Raw genomic sequence first — 23733 nt, 5'->3', positions numbered from 1 at the left:
TATTGTTTGAGGATCTGGTCGACCGGTTAGCTTCAATCGATCGACCAGTTGATCTATCTACCTCAGCCTTCTCTTTCTAATCTATCTCTTCCTCTACCTTGTCCATGACCTCTACCTCTTTGGTTATATCTAGATTCATCTTGCTTTTTTTTTATGGAGAGTTTTGAGAAAAGTGCTCGTGAGCCCATGTCTTCTTGAACTTTGTTAATTTTTTCTTCATGGGCTTGTAGTTTTCCTATAAGACCTTGAATTGTTAAAAAAATCTATTTTTTGGCAATTCCTTTATTATGACCAACACATAATGGGATTTCTTTAGTAACGAGCGTAGAATCTTTTCTACCACACTCGTTTCTTCCATCTTCTCCCCATATCTTTTAATCTAATTGTATATAGTTAATCCTCTAGCAAAGTAATCTGAAATACTCTCTGATTTAAACATATGTAATTTTTCAAAGTCACCTCGTAACTTTTGTAAGTGTATCTTTTTTACATTATCAACTTCTTGGTTTGACTGTTGTAAAACTTCTCATGCTTGCTAGGCGGTGGTTATGTTAGCCACTAACTCAAAAATGATATCATCCAGACATTGGTGGATGATTGTGAATGCTTGTTGATCCTTCCTTTCGTGTCTTTTACATAGCCTCCATTTGAACTGAAATCAATGTCACTCCTTCTACAGGCTCTTCAAAGATTTTTTTCAACTGTTTCCCACACATCTTGAAAACTTAGCCAAGCTTTTACATGAATACACCAAATAATGCTAAATCACAAAGCTAAAGAATAAAAAGAAATTTGATAGGAATATATGTTGTAGTAAGTGTTTTTTTTTTCTTGTATTCACCTTTTTCTCTCTACTATTATGTTTATACTTCTGATTACAAGCTTATTTATAGGTCCAAAGTCCTAGACAAATAAAGAATTAAACTAAACATAGAAAAACCTAATATGATCAGGAAAAGTAATTATACCAACTTAACCCTGATAGACTGATTTTCTTGTTTTAACCGGTTGACCGATTCCTCTATTATTTAAAAAAACTAGAAATCTAGTTTATTGTACCCCAGTCATGATACAAGGTGTAATTCAATGGATTAGCAAGTATAAACCCCATACCACTAGCTTGAGGAACCACCGAACCCTTTTCTTCATCATGGTGTTCATTGCGAGTACAATTTTTTCTCGCTTTCATTGCATCAAGGGATCCAACAAGGCAAAATCTTGCCTGGTCACTGGAGACATTGGCAGCTTTAACATCCATTGAATTGATCAAGGGGTAAAACTTCCCAGCAGGTTGAGTATTAGCATTAAAACCCAGGCCCTTGTATTGTTTGTTACTTCCTTCCCAGCAGGCCCACTTCTAGATGGAAAATCCCTGCTGATGGTGCTAGCAGCAACCGTGAGAATCCATAGGGTTGTATTTCCAACTACACCAGGAGTAGGTCCATCATTTCCTGCTGAGGAAACTAAAAGGATCCCATTCTCTCATGCACAGAGCTCGTTTCTATCATATAGAAGTGGAATCTATTAATGGTTATCTCCTTTTATGTGAGTGATGGAATAATGCACTAGGAGATTAATAGTTGGGGGAGATCTAGATCCAAATAAACGAAAAGACTTTTCAAGCAAAAAATCTCCCCTCAAAACGAGAATTGCATGCCTGTTGTAGAATATTTAAACAAACAAAATTGGACTATAATTACAGGTTTTGGCAACAATTTCTCCAGAGCTCCTAAGGTGTTCTATCCGATCAAACCACAAATTCTACAAGCAAAAAAGGCCCCATGGAAAAATCAGGCATAAATTGGCATCTATCAAGTATCAACTACTTAACTGGGGGTCATTGGCATAGAGCCACCAACCGAAGCTTTGATGTATATGACTGCTAAATTTTAAACTTCTCCCCTCCCGGAAACTATTGGTTTTACTTCAATAACCTGCTGCAAAAACTTTCTGCAATCTTTCAGCAGAAAGGGATGCTCTTTTATTAGTTGGCTCAAGCACCAGGGCATATTTGAAATCTGCAAGAATAAAAGGTTTCATTAATCCAGTGGGATCAAGCGGTAAGATTATAAATAACTGGAAGATATGGATCAGACAAATTCCAAAGACGAATATATATTTGGCATATCGCCCCTTCAAAAATAAAAACTGTCCTCTTTTTAATTGAAACCAACAATGTTTAATTTGGGCCCATTTAAATTATCCTCTTCTCTGTTGACATGGCACCTGGATTTGACCAAAGCCAGGGAGCAAGCAGCTAACATATAGATGAAAAGACGAAACAAAGAATAAATCTACTCAAAGAAACTTGTAATGTGATGAATTGACTCACCTTCAATTGCATCCTTATAGTAACCAAGCATCTCTCTTGCTGTCCCTCTTCGCAAATAAGCCTTAACATTCTGGAAACAAAATGGAACACAGGAACCAATGTTAAAGTAGTCTGAATAAACTAAAGCACAGTGCACTAAATCTCCAGGAATAACCGTTGCTTCAGATGTATAAAGCAAACCTTAACAAATTAGCAAGTTCCAAAGAGAAATTCATTGTCGTTAATGAAAAATAGTGATAACAAGCAATCCATGACAAAACTAATAAAAAATAGCAAGAAATCACCTTTTTATCAAGGTTGATAGCATTGGAACAATCTGCTTCAGCATGTTGGAAACTGAAAGTAAAAAATATAATATGTCAAGCAAGTACAATAAGATACCTGTACAACAACGTTCAAGAATAAAAAAATACCTTCCCAGTTCAAGATATGCTGCAGCTCTGTTACTGTAATATGTTGCATTCTTGTCATTAAGTTTGATAGCTTCATTATAATAGCTAATAGCCTTCTGCCACTGCTGCTCCTTAAATGCTTGATTGCCCTTGATCATAGAATTAGGTGGCAAGCAAAGAAGTTCAGGCTCAATAAAGACCCATTAACTAATATAGCACAGAACAATTGTAAAGTATATATGGGGTAGTAAAACAATATGAAACTACTTAATCTTTTGCATGAAACCAGACACTGAATTAAGTCATAAAGATGACTACTAACATATTTTCCAAACTATGAGAATCACAAGTCTTCCCTCTCATGTAGTCCAAGATAAGTTGAAATGAAAATGCACATTTATAGAAGGTGATCAAATTTTATAAAAAAAAAAAAACATCCATTGATCATTGGCAGCATCACCAAGCTTCTGTTCAGGTGTTGCTGGTCTGTGTCTGTGATCTTCTCTTATGCATCTTCCTTGAAATATTTTTTCATTTACTTATTTAATTTTTTAAACACCAATTGAAAAAGGGTGCAAAGAGCTACAACCAAGAAGCCAATTTTCTCAGAAAGATATAAACAGTTTAATGATTACAAAAAATTGTAGTAGCCATGCTATCACCACTACAAGTGCACATCCAACTGGCTGAGATATCTAAAAAGAAAAGAACATAAAACTTTTCAAATTCATCACGTAAACCATTGAATAAGCAGTATCATCAACAACATGAAATAGAATTAGCAAATAAATTCAGAAAAATTCAGTGGACTTCCTTTTCCTCTTTTGAAGAGAGGGAGAGAACCACAAGCTGAAAATGAAAAAAAGTTAAATTCACTATACACACACACACACTCTTAATATTGAAACAAGATGGGCGCTGGATCCAAGATTAAATTCCATTTGATTATCTAGAACAGTTCGTCATGCAAAGGTGCACTGTGAACAACATTTTAATTACGACAGTGAATCTATTAGTACAGCTAAATCCAAGGCTCAGTTCTAACTTTTGACCCTCAGTCAACTTCTGAGGTGCATATGGAAATCGATTTAAAGCAAGCATTAAAGTCAACAAATAAATGATCAAGATCAACATGCCAAGTGCAATCAAATTCAATCCAAAATCTGTCACTGGACATGTTACAGTTTTGACATGTAAGACACATTAAGAATGCATAATCTACCTTTTCTTTAGCCATCTCAGCAGAATTTTCCCGACTGTCTTTGTTACTCGATTTGGAATTCACATATGTCTCAGCTTGTTCTTGTAAAGTTTTATACATGGTCTGCACTGTATCTAGTAAAAAGCGATCACTGCCATGTCTGGCTATCAAGGACACAGAGACAGGACACTTGTTATAATATCCTAATGGTACAGTGACCTGAAACATATAAAAAAACAAATAAATAAAGTTAAATAACAAAACTTTGCTGTTATAAGAGGAAACAGGAATTCAGTGCAGCGTCTTATTGCCATTTGCACATGCATGTCTCTGTGTGTGTGTGTGTGTGTGTGTGTGTGTGTGTGTGAGAGAGAGAGAGAGAGAGAGAGAGAGAGAGAGAGAGAGAGATTCACCTGACAGCAACCTGATAGGCTAGCAATACTCAAAAGACCAAATGAAGAGCTCTGATATTCTTCTGATAAAATCTCCTTCCCGCCAAGTTTTGGAGGAAGATAAGCAGTTGTAGGGACCACCAGAATCCCATCATCCTGGAAAGCCACAGAAACCAAAAGAACAAAAAATAAAGGTGTTTAAGAGGCATAATCAATATAACCATTATGAATAAACAAATCAAAATTAGATAATCAAGAAGGTTGCACTATTTGGAAAAACAAACAGAAATGTTAATTCAAGTTCCAAGACCCTAACTCAAACCAATTACACAAATTAAAATGGAAGTGCAATGTGTTTTCTTTTCCAAGTGCTCCTACATATTCATAAAATGAAAAAAAGTTAATGAAGTTCTAGAAGAAGAAACCCACTGAAAGACAGAAGGTTATACAGTTAAAAAATAAAAATAAAAAATAAACTGGGACAAGGATATAATGACTCCAGCAACTAACTAAAATGGGCATAACCATATACACCTAAAGCCCGGTCATAGAATTGAAGGATACAAGATCCTTGCATTTCAGAACTAACATTGATGTGTAATGAGAAAAAAATAAAAGCCAAAGTTAGATATAAGGGACTGTATGCACTGTAACAATCCTCTCGTCAACCTAGTATATAAAAACAGAGTAAAGGAGAGCATTAAAGGATGATGAATTGAAATAAAAATAATGATCTCATACATGCTGTTCAACCAATTATTATTGTTTTTTTAATTGTTTCAAATCTGTTCTTTTTTCCCAAGACTCATTTTTCTTTATTTGGGCGGAAAACATAAGACAAAAGCTGGGCATTGTATTACAAATCTAAACAACCACTCTTTTCTTTTAGCTGTATTCATTAATGCATCCATTAGGAGTTGATCAAAGCTTAAGCGAAGAAAAATCAATTCCAGTATATAAGATAGACATTAAGCCAATGTCAGCTTTTAATTAACAAAGCATCTCTTTTAGTTTTCAACAAATGATATTTTTGTTTATATAAACTATTGATGACTTGTGATATTCAAATTCAAAGGTCTTCATTTAAGAAAAAAAAAATACCTTCAATAGAGAGTTGATAGCCGAACGCATTTCTTCTCTAATAGACTTGCAGAGTTCAATCTCTGCATCTGACAGCTCCATTATTTCATTCATCTGAGCTGACAAATTGGGCTCAAGAATTGGCTTTACTGTGTTAATCCATTCCTCGTGATTGCTTCTGAACTCATATCTATTACAAGATAGAGACAAGATTCATATTGTCTAGAGAATATCAAAATAAAAGGTACAACAAAGTGAAGAAGCATCCAAATTTCACGTCATACACCATACTCATGCTCATCAAGAGAGTGAACATCACAGAATTCTATCCTCCTCCACAAGTTAAATAACACATATAATTAAGTCAAAGAGCACCCAGGTCTAGTCCAAAATGCAAAGGAAATAATTATTTGGTTTGTCCGTTGTAACTTTAACAGATCATGAGACTTCTAATAACAGTATATTCAGTGTATTGGTCATAATTTGAAGGTAAGAAACAGTTTCTAACTACTACACCTGATTAGAAACTATAAATATATTTTATAAGCCATAAGCAACTGCTGGTTGAAATCCCATTTTTTTCCTACACAAGAAGTTGAGAGATCTAGCCCAATCATCTGATAATCTCTCTCTCTCAGATTTTCTTTTTTTATTGATAAAATTTCTCATTAACTACAAACCCCAATATGAACATATTGATTTATGTCTTTGGAGATGACTGTCAGAAAAAGGTTAAAGTTTCAAAACTGACATTGATGTTTGAACACTATAAATTTCTCGCATGGACTGTACACATAAATGATCTATATCGAACCACCTCCATATGCCTAAATATGATCGATAATGATACCTCCATCCCAAGCGACCAAAAAAACAGATGAAAGCTAATCAAAAACTAATTTAGATATTGGTTTTCCAATCATATCACAAAAAGTGGAAAAAAGAACAAAGTTCTATGGTGGTACAATTACAAGCAGTGGATAAACTGTCATCGTGCCTTCAAAGGAAATTTTGACTACAACTGTATATCCCATTCTCAGCTTTTCCACAAAAAAATCAGTCATATATTCATACTTGATTATCTGAAAGACTTACCTATGAAGAAGCTGCATGACATTCGCAAGCAATCTTATTGAAGAAGTTTTAACTTCACCATTTGTTTTTTTGTTGTGGAACTCTTTCAGGCTTGGAACTTTAGAATTCAGATACACATCAAGAATTTCATGCTTCAATAATTGTCCTGCAGAAGTGTGTCGAGGTATAATTCAGAAACAAACTCCACTAGAGAAGAGCAAATATTTGTGAAATATAACAAAGGAAAAAATTTACAACTCTAGTTCAGAAGATCATGACATACTTCCGAAATGCTTTTCAGTTGACTTAACCACCACCTGGGCAATTCTATCAACAGGAATCTTTAGTAATTGAAAACAATCATCTGCCATTATAATTTGCCTAGGACTACGTTGACCTCCAAAAGCAGATTGAAGAAGAACATGTCCAACACGTCGCAGAATATTAGGATCCTTAGCAAACCAACCTGCAGGAGTTGTTTCAGAAGTTGATCAAAATTTAGTATTGATGAGGCAACCAGAGAGCATCAAAAGGAATCTCATCAATACAAAGTAATAGTCAATCAATGGCTAGACAAGAGAATAAAATGACCTCTAATTCAAAGATGATGTTACACACATGCTCAAAGCAAAATAAATTACATATAAAGTGGTGTGAAAAATAAAGAAGCAAATTCAACTTCAGAGCAAGGTTTTGATAGATTTTTATTTTTATTTTGATCTAGTTCAAGGAGCTTATTAAGCCAACAAAACCAGCTCTTAGGACGTTCCAAAAACTTGGATTAAGTTGAAGTTTGCTTGCCTCAAGCAACAAACAATGAAATGTCATAACTGGTCAGTAGTACAGGGCACTACAAAGTTTAGAGCTTTAGCATGTTAAATAAATGTGCAACGAAAAGACTAAACTTCAGAGTTCGCATTCAAGAGAATTGATATCAGTCATCACCAAGTAAAATTACACAATAAGTAATTATATGATCAATCCTAGCTTAAACATTTGCATGATTGGTTCTTTTCTTGAAAAGGTAAAACTAAGATCTGTGCAAAATAGAGCTAAATCATATTGTGTTCCAACTATATTTTTTTAGTTAAAAAACATGTGGAGCAAGTTGAAACACACACACATCAATCATATTTCTACTTGAAAGTAATATGAGAGAAAAATGCTCAATCAGAAAAACCTATATCAATTTGAAATAGAGACCAACAATGGACATTCAACAATTGCAATACAGAAAAATGGAGGTCGTCAACAACATTATTTCCTTTACTTGACGTGTACCAAAATCAATAAGAGAATCATAAACAAGATAATTTCCAAAATGTGACCCTTACATACCAACAGTGTCAAGACTGACTGAAACAGGTAAAACTCCTATCTTTGAAATAGCTCCATATGAGGGTCGAAATCCTATGATACCACAAAATCCAGCAGGTACTCTCACACCACCAACAGTATCAACACCTGCCATAAAAATATCTGTATCAAATGCACATTCCAAAATTTGCATGTGTTTTATAGAGGTTAAATTAATGTCCAGAAAGCTAAAATTTTATTAAGGAGTGGTCTGGAAATGCCAAAAGTTCACAACAAGCTTGCATAATCTAAAGAAATTTAACAGCAGAATGACCTGAACAACAGTATCCTATATTACATGAATAAATACCGTCAAACAAAGTCGAAATTTTATGGTGCTCGGGAAGAAACTAGTGGCATCCTATTAGTTACTTCCTGGAGTCCATTTTCAAGAAATAGATAGATACAAGTAAGGAGAGAGAAATCCTAGGTAAAGATATTCTTATGACTTTTGGTGGGTAATGGATTTTTTCTCTTTCCTATTTGTGTTTGTCTCTTTCTAAAAAGTAGGCCCTGGATAGTAACTAATAGGATATCACTAGTAACTCTTTGTGCACTATAAAATTTTCCCAAAAAAGGTATCATGCAAATCATGCATTCCATTTATAGAATAGTTTAATATCATATTCCATTTCTATTTGAGGAACCATATAACTTGCGCTACATGTAAATCATCTTCAATTAAATCACAGTAAAATATATTTGGTTTCTGTAAGAATTAAATTATAATCACTGCAAATTTAAAATGTACTTTATATAAGTATATATAAAAAAAATAACTCCATTACGAAATATTCAATTAATAAGATTTGTCTCAGTGACTGATATAAGAAAGTTTTATGCCGCAAATAGAAAAATAAAACTTTATGGAAAGTTAAGAAAAGAAAAATAAAAAACAACAAAAGAACAAACCAATTTACAAACTGTTAAAATATGTTAGAGAGCTTCATGCTAACCAGTATTCATCAATGACCCAACTTAATCATAACAACAGCAGTGACCAAAATCAAATGAATGAAAACCAAGATTGTTTGATATACAATCACGCAACCTGCTCATAAGACAATGTTTGGGATTTCAAATTTATGACAATTGTGATTGCCTTGCGGTCCAAAGGACATTCACACTAATGATAGTTTGGAAATAAAAGGAGAGCAACCCAAGCATATACAAAGGTTTCACATAAAACATTTGCATGAAAGCAATTCAAAAGTTTCTGAACTCAACCCCATGATCAACGAAGATTGCCTGGTGATCTAAACAGAAAAGAAGTCGCAGGAAAGATAATAAGAAGCTCACCCAAAGAGAAGTCAACCAGATTAGCAGCTACAGCCACAGCAGCGCCACTACTGGATCCACCTGGTACTCGTGCAGGCTCAACAGGATTGGTAGGTGTACCATAATGCTTGTTTTCTCCAGTGATACTGAAAACAAACAGCACGCAAAGCAAACATCATCATCATCATCATCATACAAAAGAAAGCATAAACTCATAGTATGCCCTAAGTTTGCAATCTGTAGAAATTTGAAACGAACAATAACACACCTATAAGCAAGCTCATCAATAACAGTTTTACCGACACAAGTAGCACCTCCTTCAACAAGAGTCGAAACGACAACAGATGTTCGAGAAGCCGCCTCGTGTGTCTTTGCCCAGTCTGGATGACCAAATCCAGTCACATATCCTTCAATATCAAATCTGACAATCCCAATATATTAGCCATTCACCCAGAAAAAAAATGTAAATTGAAAAATTAAAAACCACAAAGTTAAAACCCTAAAAAGAATATTGAACTCAAGACTAATCGCCAAATAAAGTTTATTTCAGTTACTCTCCAATAACTGATTCAAACAAAAATAATTAATGAAAGGAAGTGAAGGGACATACAAGTCGGAGACGGCGAAGGTGAGGCCGGTGAGAGGATGAGGAGCTTTAGGAGGAGCAGGCTGCGGCGGAGGAAGCAACTGAAGCTTGTGGATAAAAGCGCCAAAATCTTCTCTGAGAACTTTCTTAAACTTTTTAGTGAATAAAAAAATACCAGCTAGTCCTAGTCCTAACAACACCCATAGATTTGCAGGATTCGACGCCATCTCACCCTCTCCCTCTCTTCTCTACCAGTACTAATCTTTACCTACCACTGCTTTGTTTATTAAAAAAAATAGAGTGGATACATTAAAGGAAAAAGGAAAAACCCTAGCAGAGGAGCAAGCCAAAGAGGAGATAAGGGGGAGAGAGAGAGAGAGAGAGATTTGTATTTATGTGTAGTGTAGACGGAATTTTGGATTTTTCTTGGTGTTGATGTGCATTTCTTCCCTATCTTTTTCTTCACAAAAGCTGTGAAATGTGAACAGTTTTTCTATATAATACCGTAATGAGTAATTTTTAGTTTTTCTGGTTTTTGGTCCATTCATTTTACCTATTGTTGTATTTTGGTCCTTTTATTCACATTTACAGCCAATGTCGGATAGTTTTACGGTGGAGTTTGGTATGTTTTTGCATTTTAAAAGTGTTTTTAAAAAAATTTAAAAATTTTTTATTTTTTTATTTGCTTTAAATTAATATTTTTTGGTGTTTTTAAATTATTTTGATGCGTTGATATCAAAAATAATTTTTTAAAAAAAAAACATTATTTTAATATATTTATGAATAAAAAATAATTTGAAAAACAACTGAAACTGTAATTTCAAACAAACAAAATATGAAAAGCCAAAATCCCTTCTCTTCTCCTATATATTTTTGGAGAAAAAGTCATAAAATAATAGAGAAATTTTAACTGTTTTTTTCACTTTAAACTATTTTTTTTCTTTTCTCATCCTATATAAAATACAAAAAGATTTGTTAAAATATTATTTTTCATTGGAGTGCCCCATAAGAAAAAGGCTAAGTTACAGTGTTAAAATAGTTACATTGAAAAATTTAACTCTTTCAAATGATTTTTGGCATAAAGGGAAAGAGAGAATATGATATTTGGACCAAAAAATAAAATTAGATAATATTATATTAGTTTATTGTCTATACCTCCTAATGTTCACCATCTCACAGTTAACTCTGAAATGTAATAGTGTTTTTTTAATAAATTTTTATTTTGATTTATTTAAAAAGTATATTTTAATCTGCTGCAAAAATACCAAATTAAATGGAGCCTATATGTATCCTGGAATTCATGGATCCCTTTGTAGCAGGGATAGAATAATATAAACATACTTGAAATTGTGAATATAATTATTTTTTAAATTATTTTTTATATAAAAATATATAAAATAATATTTTTTTTTTATTAAAAATTATTTTTAACATCATATCATCAAAATAATCTAAAAACATTAAAAAAAATTTAATAAAAAAACCATAATAAAAAAAATTTTAATTTTTTCAAAAACATTTTTAAAATAAAAAAACAACCATATTAAATTCCAAGCTCTGAGTTGCTTCTCCAATGATAAAATGAAGATTTTTACTTGAGACAACGTAAATATGGAGGTGTTATTCAGCACACTACCTGTTCAATTCACCATCCATAATCCAAGCCAAGAAACGAAGAAACGTAAAAACAAAAATGTCCAGTCATAAATCCCAAGCTCTAAGTAGCTTCTCCGATGATAAAATGAAGATTTTTACTTGAGACAACGTAAATATGGAGGTGTTATTCAGCACACATACCTGTTCAATTCACCATCCATAATCCAAGCACACATACGAGAAAAGATTCATCTTGGTTAATTCTTTCTTTGCATACTAAAGTGTAGCTATCAATGATGAGCAAAACTCTCTAAAGCTTTGTTGCCAACAAACAGCACAATCAATGAGAGCATGAGGATGCTAAAATTGGGATCAAAATCTTGTATCCTCAATCCTCAACAGAGCAGGATAGAACTATTGGCTGGCTGAGCTCATCATGTTCATTAAAGTTAAAAAGGCAGGAACAAATAGCAATTCTCAGACTAGGTGATCCAAGGAAAAACACAACAGTGAGATCACGTTTTTTATATTAACCGACGAATTCAACTGAGGTCAATGTTATTAGGTGCTTCCATTTCATGGGGTTGAACCTATGTCTGCGCTATGCTAGTTTCGGACTTCTTGGTTCCAGCATAAGGTATACAATTCCAATCATGCAATGATTCATGCCTAGTTAATCAACTTTCAACATACATTGACCCTACCTTCCAAGTTCAAATATTGTAACATAACTTCAGCATTCTTAGTAGAAAAGGAAGCTGATATCATCATTTAACCTTCTCCGGAAAATACCAGAGTGGAAACCACTTCTTTTTGCGGTGGGGCCAACAAAATAAAACTTAAAACAGAAACAAAATGAAACAAAGTAGTAGAGTTGAATACCAAACAAGCAAGCAAGCACAGCAGTATCGAGCTCAAGCTTCAATAGAGAAATGACGGTGATAGAAGCCAAAAGGTGGCAGATAACGCAGAAATTTAGATTGATTTGCCCTTGGAGCTGCATTACAGAATCATGGTATGTTCTTGTATCCAACAAAATGGAGTAACACAACAAGAAGTTAAACCATCATGGAGTCGTAAACTGAAAAGTTTTCAACTATTAGATTTCCATGTCAATTTGAAAGACTAATTTTTCTCTATATAGCTTGAATAGCTGACGAGCTTCATCAAAACAATTACAAACTTCTCAAGGAGCTTCTAAAAATATTTAAACAGAACAACCAATTAGGGAAGCTCGTCAATCAAACTACTTGGTAACAGAAATGGTACTAACGAAGCCCTAGGTACAAGTCTCACCTCTTAGCTCAACAGCTATAACAATTGAATTCACCATCAAAAGCACACATGCTAGAAAATCTCGTCAAGTTAGATTTTCTTTTACAACGTTTCAACTTGAAGCCAAGCCATTGATGACGAAGAAACCTCAGCATGGGTTACTGCAAGAATACAGTCAACGAGCACAAGAGGCATTAAAAATTAAGATTAAATTTCTATATGCTTGCTCCTTCAAACAATATTCAACCAAACAGAAACATTCTTTGGAAAGAAAAAAAAAAGGGAAAATTTCATTACAGCCATATCATAAATAGAACTATGACTAGATGGTTGTAGCGGTGAAAACTCTCACCCTTTTCTTTCTTCACGAATTTGGAGAAAAGCTGAATATCTGATTCTCATTCCATCAAAAAGAAAAACAGAACAAATTCCAAGTATTTAAGTGGTAGAGACTGGTGCAAATTGATAGGATGGAAATACAAAAATGCGCATGTCCATCTGCCTGTGCACACAATAACAGCCAACGACAATTTATCTATACTTTAAACATCCAAAAGGAAGACTGCAGCAGGTACATATTGAAATTGCTATAATGCTTTTAATGTGAAAATAGTTGCCAGGTCTCATTTTTCAAACATGTTAAATTCAGTAACAACCAGTTAAAATTTTCAAACTAGGTGATATATTTGAAAAGAAAGGAATAAAAACAGTGAGGTTGAGTTTTAGATATGGACCAATGAATTCAACCACCGACTGAAATGTTGTAAGGTGTTTCCATATCAGAATATTTAACAAACCTGCACTATTCTTGATTCAGAAGCCTAGGTCTATCTCTAGCATATGGAATCTATCATACAATCATTCAAGCCTATTAAATAAAACTTCAATGTAAAGTGACTCGGTTGTCCCTTCCAACCATCAAATTTCGCTGTTCCAACATAACTTCAGCATTCTAAGTGGAAGAGGAAGATGACCTCATCATTAAATGGACCCATATGCCGGCTTAAGAAAACACCAGATAATAGAAATAGCTGCCTTTTGCTTTGTGACAGGCAAACAGAAATCACATGTGCAAACTATGTGAAACAAAGTAGTAGATTGCATACAAAACAACAAAGCAATGTTTGACCTCCGATCAAGAAAATAAAGAAGAGAGAAGCCAAAATTGCAGATAACAAGGAAATTTAAATTGCATTCCATGCATCAGAGTACAGCTTGGAAGAAAGCATCTAATAAAATCAAGTACAACAACAGGAAGGAATACCAAAATGGACCAATGATCTTAACAATTTTCAACTATTACGTTACCTCTCATTTTTGAAAGATTTGATTTCTTTTGTTATACAGCTTCAATAGCTGTGGGGCTTCATCAAAACAATTCACGAACTTCTCAAGGAACAACTTCTCAGAACACAAAAACAGAGTAACCAAGTTAGGCTTCCTTTTAATCAACTGTTTCGATAACAAAAACTGAGCAACTGAAGCTCTTGGTATAAATGTTGTCTTCAAGCCTGGCTTCAAAAGATAGGGGTTTTTCACAATAAATGAAGGCTCACAATCCATGTTATTAACCAAAAAATCCATCACTGCCATAATCTTATCATCCGATGTCATCATGCACCAAGGCTCCTTTATGAAAGCAGCAAGAACGTCTTCCTCGGACCAACCCCAACTCTTATAAACACCCAGCCTCCTTTCCCACCCAGATTTGCTCAATAGACCCATCACCATCACTGCCGTAGCAAAATGCGGCTTAAGAGGATCACATCCCATTTCTCTCACCGTCTCAGCGATGCTTCTCAAATGATTCGGAGACATCATGACAGACCTAGGAGAACGGTGAACCAATGTAGCAATATGCCTTTTGGGGACTCCATACTCTTCCAAAATGTCGATACAAGGTTTCAAATATGTATCGATTTTATGATAGAGAATAGGCGAGTATCTTTTAACAGCAGCAATTGTCTTTTCATTAGATTGAAGCAAATTGCCAAGGAAGTTGAAATTAAGAATTATTTGGTTTTCCAAGCTTCGATTCAAAATACAAGGATGTGCACATAAAATGTGGGCAATGTCATTGCCTGACATGCCTTTAGAGTGAAAAAACTTGAGTTTCGGCAAAAGGGTTTTCTCAGGTTTGCACGAAAGCACTCGTGGGTATTTTTTAACGAGTTTAAAGATTTGATCTTGAGAGAGACCATAGTGCTGGAACATGCGAATCACTGAGTCAGGGTTATCTGGGGTTTTAAAACTGAGATGTTTAGAAGCTGAAAGAGCAGATTCAGGAGAGAACACAAATTTGTTTATGAGATAAGAGGCTGCAAATGACTGTTTATTTGGGCTTTCGAGGGTTGAGATGAAGAATCTAAGAGTAATAATCGAAGGTGAGTGTTGAAATGAAAAGAGCTTGTGGCTGGGTGAAAGTGTGGCAGCGTGTCTCCCATGTTGGAGAAGGGATTTGTAGAGGAAATAAAACATGGGAATTGAGGGATGCAAGAAAGTTTAACTCTTTCTCTTCGTCAAGAGAATCTACAAGGAGGTTGATTCGCAGAGCGAATCTTGAACTTGCACCGAAGAAACCCTAATGTTTTAATTGCCCGTCAAATCACTGCTTCAGAAAGAGCTGGCCCGTTTAGCTGTTGTTATGTTTTAAAAGTATGTTTAAAAAAAGTTAAAATTTTTAATTTAAATTAATATTTTTTTTATATTTTTAGAATATTTTAATGAATTAATGTTAAAATTAATTTTTTTTAAATAAAAATATATATTATTTTTATACATTTTTAAATAAAAAATATTTTAAAAAACAATCTTAACCATACTTTTAAATATCCTCTTAAAAATATAATATTGTTGATGTAAAAAATACTAATAAAATATTATTTTAATATATTTTTCATTAAAAATACTTGTATAAAAACAGTTATTTTTAACTTTTAATTCTTGTAATTTTTTAATTTTAATTTTTATTATTTATTTTCAATTAATTATTATTATTATTATTATATATTTGAAGTTGTGAAAATTTCAGATGAACTTGGGCTTTTTAATGCTATTTAATAAGCTGAAATATCTAGTTTAAATTTTTCTCTTAGAATCTTCTACATGAATAGGAGATTTTTTGATATTTAATTTAGTAAAATAAAAATATATAGCAATGAATACTGGTGAATAGTGAAAAATATTGGAGGATGATTTTGAAAAGTTATATATATATGGATCTATTTCTTTATATCTAGTACTTGATAATCTTCAAGTATTTATACACCCTTGGATCATCTAGACCATATGATTTTAAGATAAGCTTGTTGTATACTCTAAGGAATCATAAAAGACATTTGTTTTATTATGGAGACTATGCAGCTCATAAATAAAATGAATTGTTTACATGACCAAACAATAACTTTTGGTTTGCTAGCTGATCAAATATCAATGGTAAGCTATTTAATTTTGGAGGTGTAACTTAATTGATTAAGTCCTGAATTTATTTTTTAAAGATCACTAGTTCGAGTCCCACAAATCTTAAAGCTACTAATTGATCAAATATCAATTGTCAAGCTATTCAATCTTGAGGGGTGTAACTCAACTGGTCAGATCCTGAGTTTGCTCTCTAGAGGTTACCAGTTCAAATCCCACAAACCTCGGGACTACTGAAGACTTACATAGTCGTTAACTTCAAGGCTCGTGAGATTAGTCAAGGTGCGCGCAAGCTGACCCGAACACCTACATTAATAAAAAAAAACAAATTGTCAAGCTATTAAGTTTTCTTTCCCCCCCCCCCCCCCAAAAAAAAAAAATAGTTGCCACCTTTAGTCTTTGAAATTACGTAAAATTTTAAAGACTCTTAAATGTTTTCTACCAAGTTGAAATTCAGGCCATCAGTGATGCAAACCCTATTGATATGAGATGTAAAAACTCACAAAGAAATTTGGGAAACTAAAAATCAGATTTGAGCTAGAAAGCATGGCACAATGATTATCTTGAATCGATGAACCAACATTATTAGAATTCAAATCCTCACCTAACGATTAGAAAATTGCAAATGAGACATATAAGGAAGACATCACTAGATAATTGTTCTTCGATAAGTCAATTTCAGTTCTTTTAAGAACTGAAAAGTATGAGTTTGCCTCATACACATAAATATTACTCTAAAATCATAATTTATAAGAGAAAAACCTAAATACAAGCTAAATAACCCCATTTATGATAGATAAAAAAGGTCATAAATAATGCTAGAAAAATAATAATAAAATTCTAAATAAAATAGAAAACAAATCCCAAATCAAGTAGGAAACTAATATAAATCTTGCACATTAGCTTCTAAACCTTATAGCAAAGCTTTACTTGTAAGCCCCGGGAAATAATAACAATAACAATAACAATGGAAATGTTTCATGATGATAGATTATGAAAGAAAAGTAAAGAATAGGAAGGTTAACTTTGTGAATTAATAGAAATTAAAGTCAAAGTGAGGTTAAATTGTAATATTTAAATTTTTGAAAATTAATGTAATAACCAAAAGAGAAATGAGAGATTTGAGGGGGGGAAAACATAAATATAAAAAGGTCAACCTCCATCTTTAATTGTAAGGGAGGCCGGCGACCAGCTAGTAGATAGAGGGAGGAGAAATTCTTCAAATCTTTTTGTTTTTCCTTTAAATTGTGAGAAGATTTAAGGTTTAAGAGTAGTAAAGTTAGGTTATGAAAAAGAGAAACATCTAAGCTTCAAATTAAGAGGGATGGAAAAAAGGAAAAGTGGACTTAACGAGAGAAAGCCGAGGAAGAAGAAATAAGAAAAGAAAAAATTTTGACTGGTTGCATTTCAAAGTTCAAATTATTGATTGCTAAGGTACTTGAAACTCAAATATACATGTTAGAGTAGAATTTAATTATTTTAGAGCATGTTGGGGGAAATATGGATTAAGGTTCTTAGGGAAGAATTAAGGGAAATGCAATTGTATGTGTAATTAACTTAATTAAGGTATTATGGGTTGTAATAGATGTGAAAATATAGAAAAACATTGAATAATTTATGGTCCCAAGTGTTGGATGGCCGGCCTAAAGTAAGAAGAAAATGAGAAATCTCTTTGATTGAAATTAATGATGTAAATTGCATCTTGATAGAATCATGGTAATACAAGATGTGATTTGATGTTTGTTTAATAATTTATTCCATAGAAGTATTAATTAAGACTATAAGGAAAAATAGCCCTAAAGAAGATTATAAAAATTTGATAGATCATTGATAAAATCTAGTATGAATATATATGTTATGTAATGGTAATAGTTAGACCTGTTCATGGTTCGATTCGGTTCGGTTTAAACCACAAAAACCATCTGAACCGAGTAACTTAAATTTTGAAAATTCAAACCGAACCAAACTGAATTGCGGTTCAAATCGAACCGGTTTGGTTTGGTTAAATTCAGTTTTTTGCTTTAAAACCGGGAAACCTAATCATCAAATTAATGAGATTTTTTTAAAAAATTTAGGCAAAGCATCATTATCTTTAGCTACGAGGCCATTCTTTTCAACTAGGATTTCCTTAGCATTTAGTGGCTTGGATTTGGTTTCCATGCTTGCCTCGCCCAAAAAGCTCTTCAAAGGAGTATGTTATGGGCTCTTTAGAGAAGGGTGTTGTTCCCTGGTGCTCTAGTTTGTGACCTTGGCAATAATCTCTTCGTTCTTCTTTCTCCCTTGTGACTGATTCAAAACATTAGTAATGGAAGGAAACCAACCAGCTTGTACAGAAGTAGCTTTTGGCTATTGTGGGTTCCGTTTTGTCTGGATTTTTGTTCAAAAGTGAAGAGAGAAGCCAAGGAGAAGTGAAGAGAGAAGCCAAGGAGATGGAGATGTGGGTTTTTGTTCGGCTAGAGAAGAGACAGATGCAAGGGGCATAGTGGATGAAAATTGAAAGGGAAAGGAAGAAAGCAAAAAATAGTCTATGGTCTAGGCGACGGCTTTTCGTGTTATGTTATTAGGGTTAGGTTAACTGTAGATTGTAGTATTTATAGCTCTTTTATTTTATGGTTGGTTCGGTTTGGTTCACCGGTTTCTGTTTTAAAACCGAAGCCAAACCGAACCGGCAAGATTTTATGGTTTTAAAAATCGATTTTCCATTTCGGTTCGGTTTTCTCCGTTAATTTTTCATCGGTTTTTTTGGTTTTCTCGATTAATCGGTTTTTTTGAACACCCCTAGTAATAGTTGTGTGATTAAAATGATTGGAATGTTATTTCTAATTTTAAAAAGTGTTGTTGATTATGAATGACTAAAGTGTAATGTGAAATTAAAAGAAAATTTGAAAAGGGATCATGTTTCTTTTTCTATATGTTTTGGCCAACATTAGGGAAAAGAAAGATGAGATTTGGTAATTTTAATATTGTGGAAGTTTTGTTTAATTGTGTTGTTAAAGGATTTTAATGTATGGATAAGTGATGAAATTTGCAAAATAATTAAAGAAAAATCATGAATGTAATTAATAATATGTTTGGCTTAATGGTTGAAATGTGTATATAATTGTGTTCGATTGTGTTCTTGAACTTATACAAAGAAACAAAAAAAAATAAGGGTTTAAAACAATGAAAAATAGAAGAAAAACAAATACACACACACCTTGGATTACTATAAGGCTGTTTCAGCTAAGAATGGAAATGATGAGAAAGAAAGTTTTCTTTCATATAGGAATCGAGAGGAGAAATATTTAATTGATGATGTGAAATGTATCATTAAGAAAATTATTATATAGAAAACAATAATTGTAATAAGTTGATTCTGTATTCATAGGGGACACCTCGATTATTGGGTCCATCACTTGCAGTAGCCTCCAACTACATTTGAGATTGTGAGGAGGATGGGTTAAAATATCCTTTTCAAATTCCTTCTCCATGTTGGCATTACACCTCTCATATGAAACAAAAAAAATCAAGTTTCAAAATTCATTTATATTTCATATTATTGAGATGAATAAATAATCTTAATTCAATTATAACTATCAAAACCCTTACAATGAATATATCCACTTTTTTTATTGGTAATGTTTTCTCCATTTTCCCTATATCCCCCTTCATGATATGATTTTCTCATATAATGCATTAGAGTCCGTTCTTGACCAAGCTTTTGTTCCAGCAAATTAAATAATTTGTTAAAACTCTCACCGATAGAAATGTAATTAAAACTTCAAGAAAAAAAATAAAATATATCATTATGAACTCTTACTAAACATTTTCATTATGGATAAACATAACTGCTCTTTCAGTATACTTGCTCATCAAACCATGAGTTTTTTTTATTTCAATTTTGTTTACTAGATCTTGAGTGCTTTGTAAAAATTTTCAATACCAAAAATTTAAGATGCATTGCCGAATCACTTACATGCGACATACTTTGGTTTATACCTTTTCCACATCTATATGCCATATGACCTAACCTTTTTCATTGTCATCGCATTGGTATTATATTAAAAATCATGCAACCTAGTTTAACTAATAATTAACTCATATAAGATTTAAATTTATTATATAGAAATTAAGAAAATAAAAAAATACAAGTTTAGAATAATAAAACATTAGCACAACACCTATTTATCAAAACATATAGAATATTGATTCTTTAAACTTCCCTAGTGGCATTATGATTTTTTTCATACTCTCCTCACGAGCACTTTATTACTTTTATTCCACCAAAGTTTCTTCTTAATTGATTTTATACATGAATTAGTTTTTATAATTTAAAAAACTAGTTATTTATATTTAAATTATTTATCTAATTTTAAACTTTTCTAACCGATCATCTACTATATACTAAAATTGAGGAGCACTGAAAAAAATGCTGGGGGTAGACGGTTCCCATGAAAATAAGATTAGAATTATTCTAGTAAAGTGGTGGGGACTGATTCAATAAGTTGAACATAATAATGCGGATACACAAAAATTGAGCTAGACCCTAGGCACGTGCAGACAGCCAGGGTCCTAGTCTTTTGTACCTTCAACATCTAACATCCTGTAAACGTTACTAACATCCTGTAAACGTTACTTCAATGCATCATAGGCAGATGCAATTGCTAATGAATGCTGAGATTGAGTTTAGATGTGGAACATTGAATTCAAAATCCTTAATCTATCTGCATTCTAGCATATGGACTCTCAATCATTCCATGGCTGCTCAAAATTCACCATACAGGTAGTGTTTTTCAACACCAATTCCACTACAGCATGACTTTGATATGCTTGAAATGGAAGATGAAGATAACTCCACCAATTAATGGATGCACATGTCTTCTCAGGAAGACACCAGAGAACAGAAGCCATCATCTTTTCCTTTGTGCTGGTAAACAAACTCACTTATAAAAGACACCAAAATAAATGTAGCAGTGGAGTTGCATAAGAGAGCGATGAAATACCACATTACTCAAATCGAGCTTCAATTGAGAAATTGAAGAATAAGGAAGCCAAAAACTGAGGTCAACTTACCCTTGTAGTTGCATTACAGTATCCAACGAAATCTGTAGGGAGAAAAACGATTCACAAAATGGTTACATTTCCATGTCATTTTGAAAGATTTGATTGATCTCCATACAGCTTTAATAGCTGAGGGGCTTCTTCAAAACGATACACGAATTTCTCAAGGAACATCTTCTCAGAACACAAAAACAGAGTAACCAAGTTTGGCTTCGTTTCAATCAACTGTTTCGATAACAAAAAGTGAACAACTGAAGCTCTTGGTATAAATGTTGTCTTCAAGCCTGGCTTCAAAAGATAGGGGTTCTTCACAATAAATGAAGGCTCACAATCCATGTTGTTGACCAAAAAATCCATCACTGCCATAATCTTATCATCCGATGTCATCATGCACCAAGGCTCCTTTATGAAAGCAGCATGAACGTCTTCCTCAGACCAACCCCAACTCTTATAAACACCCAGCCTCCTTTCCCACCCAGATTCGCTCAATAGACTCATCACCATCACTGCCGTAGTAAACTGTGGCTTAAGAGGATCACATCCCATTTCTCTCACCTTCTCTACAATTCTTCTCAGATAATTCGGAGACATCATGACAGACCTAGGCCAACGGTGAACCAATGAAGCAATATGCTTTTTGGGGACTCCATACTCTTCCAAAATGTCGATACAAGGTTTCAAGAATCTATCGGGTTTATGATATAGAATAGGCGAGTATCTTTTAGCAGCAGCAATTGTCTTGTCATTAGATTGAAGCAAATTGCCAAGGAAGTTAAAATTAAGAGTTATACAGTTTTCCAAGCTTCTAACTAAAATATGAGGATATGTACATAAAATGCGTGCAATGTCATTGTTTGACATGCCTTTAGAGTGGAAAAACTCGAGTTTAGGCAAAAGGGTTTTCTCAGGGTTGCACGAAAGCACTCGTGGGTATTTTTTAACGAGTTTTAAGGTTTGAACCTGAGAGAAACCATAGTGCTTGAAAATGTGAATCACAGAGTCAGGTTTCTCTGTGGTTGTAAAATTGAGATGTTTAGAAGCTGAAAGAGCAGATTCAGGAGAGAACCCAAATTTGCTTATGAGATAAGAGGCTGCAAATGAGTGTTTATTTGGATTTTCAAGGGTTGAGATGAAGAATCTAAGAGTGATAATTGAAGGTGAGAGTTGAAATGAAAAGTGCTTGTGGGTGGGTGAAACTGCAGCAGTGTGTCTCCCATACTGGAGAACGGATTTGCTGAGAAAATAAAACATGGGGATTGGATTGAATTGAATTTCACTTTAAGTGATGCAAGAAAGTTACCTTTTTCTTTCCGCCAAGATAATCTATAGGGAGTTTGATTCGCAGGTCGCCGAAGAAACCCTAATGTTTCAATTGCCCAACAAAACACCGAAGCAGAAGAGCAAGCCAGCCGTTTTTAGCTTTTAATTGCTTACTATTTTTATTTTTTTAAGAAATGGGGAAATATTGTTTCCAAAGCACTGTGGATCAAGGTTGTCATTCCGTTTCAGTTTGCGGTATGTTTTTTCAATTGGAACGGATTTTGGAGTGTCGTGGCATGCAGTTTTTGACGTGTTGTTTTGGAGTTATATATATATATATATTAATTTAACCAACATAATTTAAATTTAATAATAAATTAACTTAAAACTGTGAATTTCAAACATAAATAAAAAAAAGGATTTGAATCAATATAACCTGAAACTCAACGAATCTAAAAACAACCTGACTGATTGATTAAAATATAGTTCGACTAAAAAAAATTCAAGATGAAATATTTTCTTAAAAAAATATTGAGACAACAACATATTGATAAACTCGGGTTAACCTTTCAAATTCATGATCCGGATCATAAGACCACAATAACCTCAAATAAAACAAATCAAAATAAAGCATGAAACTCAATTCTCAATAAATTTGAATGATGAAATTGAAAAAAAAATCAATTTAAAAAAGAACAAAAAATAACCTTTTTGAAATAAAATTACAAATTTGAATGAAATTATGAAAATATCATTGACAGTTTCACAAGGCCTTTCTAAGCCCCGATTGTTTTAAAATTTTAACTTGAGATATAATAATATATTAGGAGACTCATTGTAAAATTCTAACTTGAACAAAGGTTGGATTGAGAGATATGATTGATACTGTAAAACTAGATAATATGTTTTTTTTTTTAAATTATTTGACTAGAACGGAACATTCAGAACAAAATCAGAACGTTCTAATTGGAATTTGGTCAAAATTTATAAAACGAGCTGAGATTCTGAGTGAGATGAAATCTGTTTTATTTTGTTTAATTTTTTAAACTAGAACGAGATATATCAAGTATTCTAAATAGAACGAAATAAAATTGATAACTCTGTTATAAACTGAGATTCATGGGCACAATGAATTTACCATGCCCATGAGATTTTATTTTTTTTTCCTTTCCTTTCTTTCTCTATTTCTTTTAATCTTGCTTCGTGAGGGTTTGATTGGAGTCTAATTTGGCTAAAATTGTTAACAAATAGAAAAATTGAAAGAAAAAAAAACTAAAATAAAACACACGAGGGAGACTGCAACATAAAATTTGGATGTCAGGAGGGCTCGACAAACACATGTTGTTAGAGCTGGTGCGACTGAAGGCAGCTATGATCAGTGAGAGACGCAAAAGCAAGCTCCCAGTCAGCCACATGCCAAGCAAAAACAGGTGGCATGGAGTCGAAAGCTAGCT

General features: G+C 33.2%; 3 protein-coding genes across 4 annotated transcripts; all 3 read right to left on the bottom strand.

Annotated features, from left to right (window-relative positions):
- Positions 1–1596: 1596 nt before the first annotated feature.
- Positions 1597–10161, bottom strand: LOC7462499 (outer envelope protein 64, chloroplastic). The gene is made up of 13 exons (XM_002322069.4): positions 9716–10161; positions 9374–9526; positions 9127–9251; positions 7810–7935; positions 6755–6937; positions 6493–6637; positions 5419–5587; positions 4339–4473; positions 3947–4144; positions 2746–2873; positions 2617–2668; positions 2333–2402; positions 1597–2018 (listed from the first exon to the last, which is right to left on the bottom strand). The coding sequence occupies exons 1-13, from the start codon at positions 9916–9918 to the stop codon at positions 1927–1929; spliced, it is 1779 nt and encodes a 592-aa protein (XP_002322105.1). The 5' UTR covers positions 9919–10161; the 3' UTR covers positions 1597–1926.
- Positions 10162–12243: 2082 nt separating this feature from the next.
- On the bottom strand, positions 12244–15184 carry LOC7462500 (uncharacterized). 2 transcript variants are annotated; one of them, XR_002978027.2, is made up of 3 exons: positions 13871–15184; positions 12915–13064; positions 12244–12723 (listed from the first exon to the last, which is right to left on the bottom strand). XR_002978027.2 is itself a non-coding variant. In XM_002322070.4 (2 exons), exon 1 carries the CDS (start codon positions 15038–15040, stop codon positions 13874–13876), a length of 1167 nt encoding a protein of 388 aa, XP_002322106.4. In that variant the 5' UTR covers positions 15041–15184; the 3' UTR covers positions 12244–12723; positions 13871–13873. The 2 variants fall into 2 exon arrangements, 1 of the variants encoding a protein (XP_002322106.4); XM_002322070.4 differs by lacking the exon at positions 12915–13064.
- Positions 15185–20410: 5226 nt separating this feature from the next.
- LOC7462501 (transcription termination factor MTERF4, chloroplastic) lies at positions 20411–22569 on the bottom strand. The gene has a single exon (XM_024586175.2). The coding sequence runs from the start codon at positions 22268–22270 to the stop codon at positions 21107–21109; it is 1164 nt and encodes a 387-aa protein (XP_024441943.2). The 5' UTR covers positions 22271–22569; the 3' UTR covers positions 20411–21106.
- Between the last annotated feature and the right edge of the window lie 1164 nt (positions 22570–23733).

This window comes from Populus trichocarpa, chromosome 15, assembly GCF_000002775.5.
Source record: "Populus trichocarpa isolate Nisqually-1 chromosome 15, P.trichocarpa_v4.1, whole genome shotgun sequence".
NCBI lineage: Eukaryota > Viridiplantae > Streptophyta > Magnoliopsida > Malpighiales > Salicaceae > Populus > Populus trichocarpa.
Note: the sequence above shows the minus strand (reverse complement) of the source record. Positions and strands in the feature narration are given on the sequence as shown.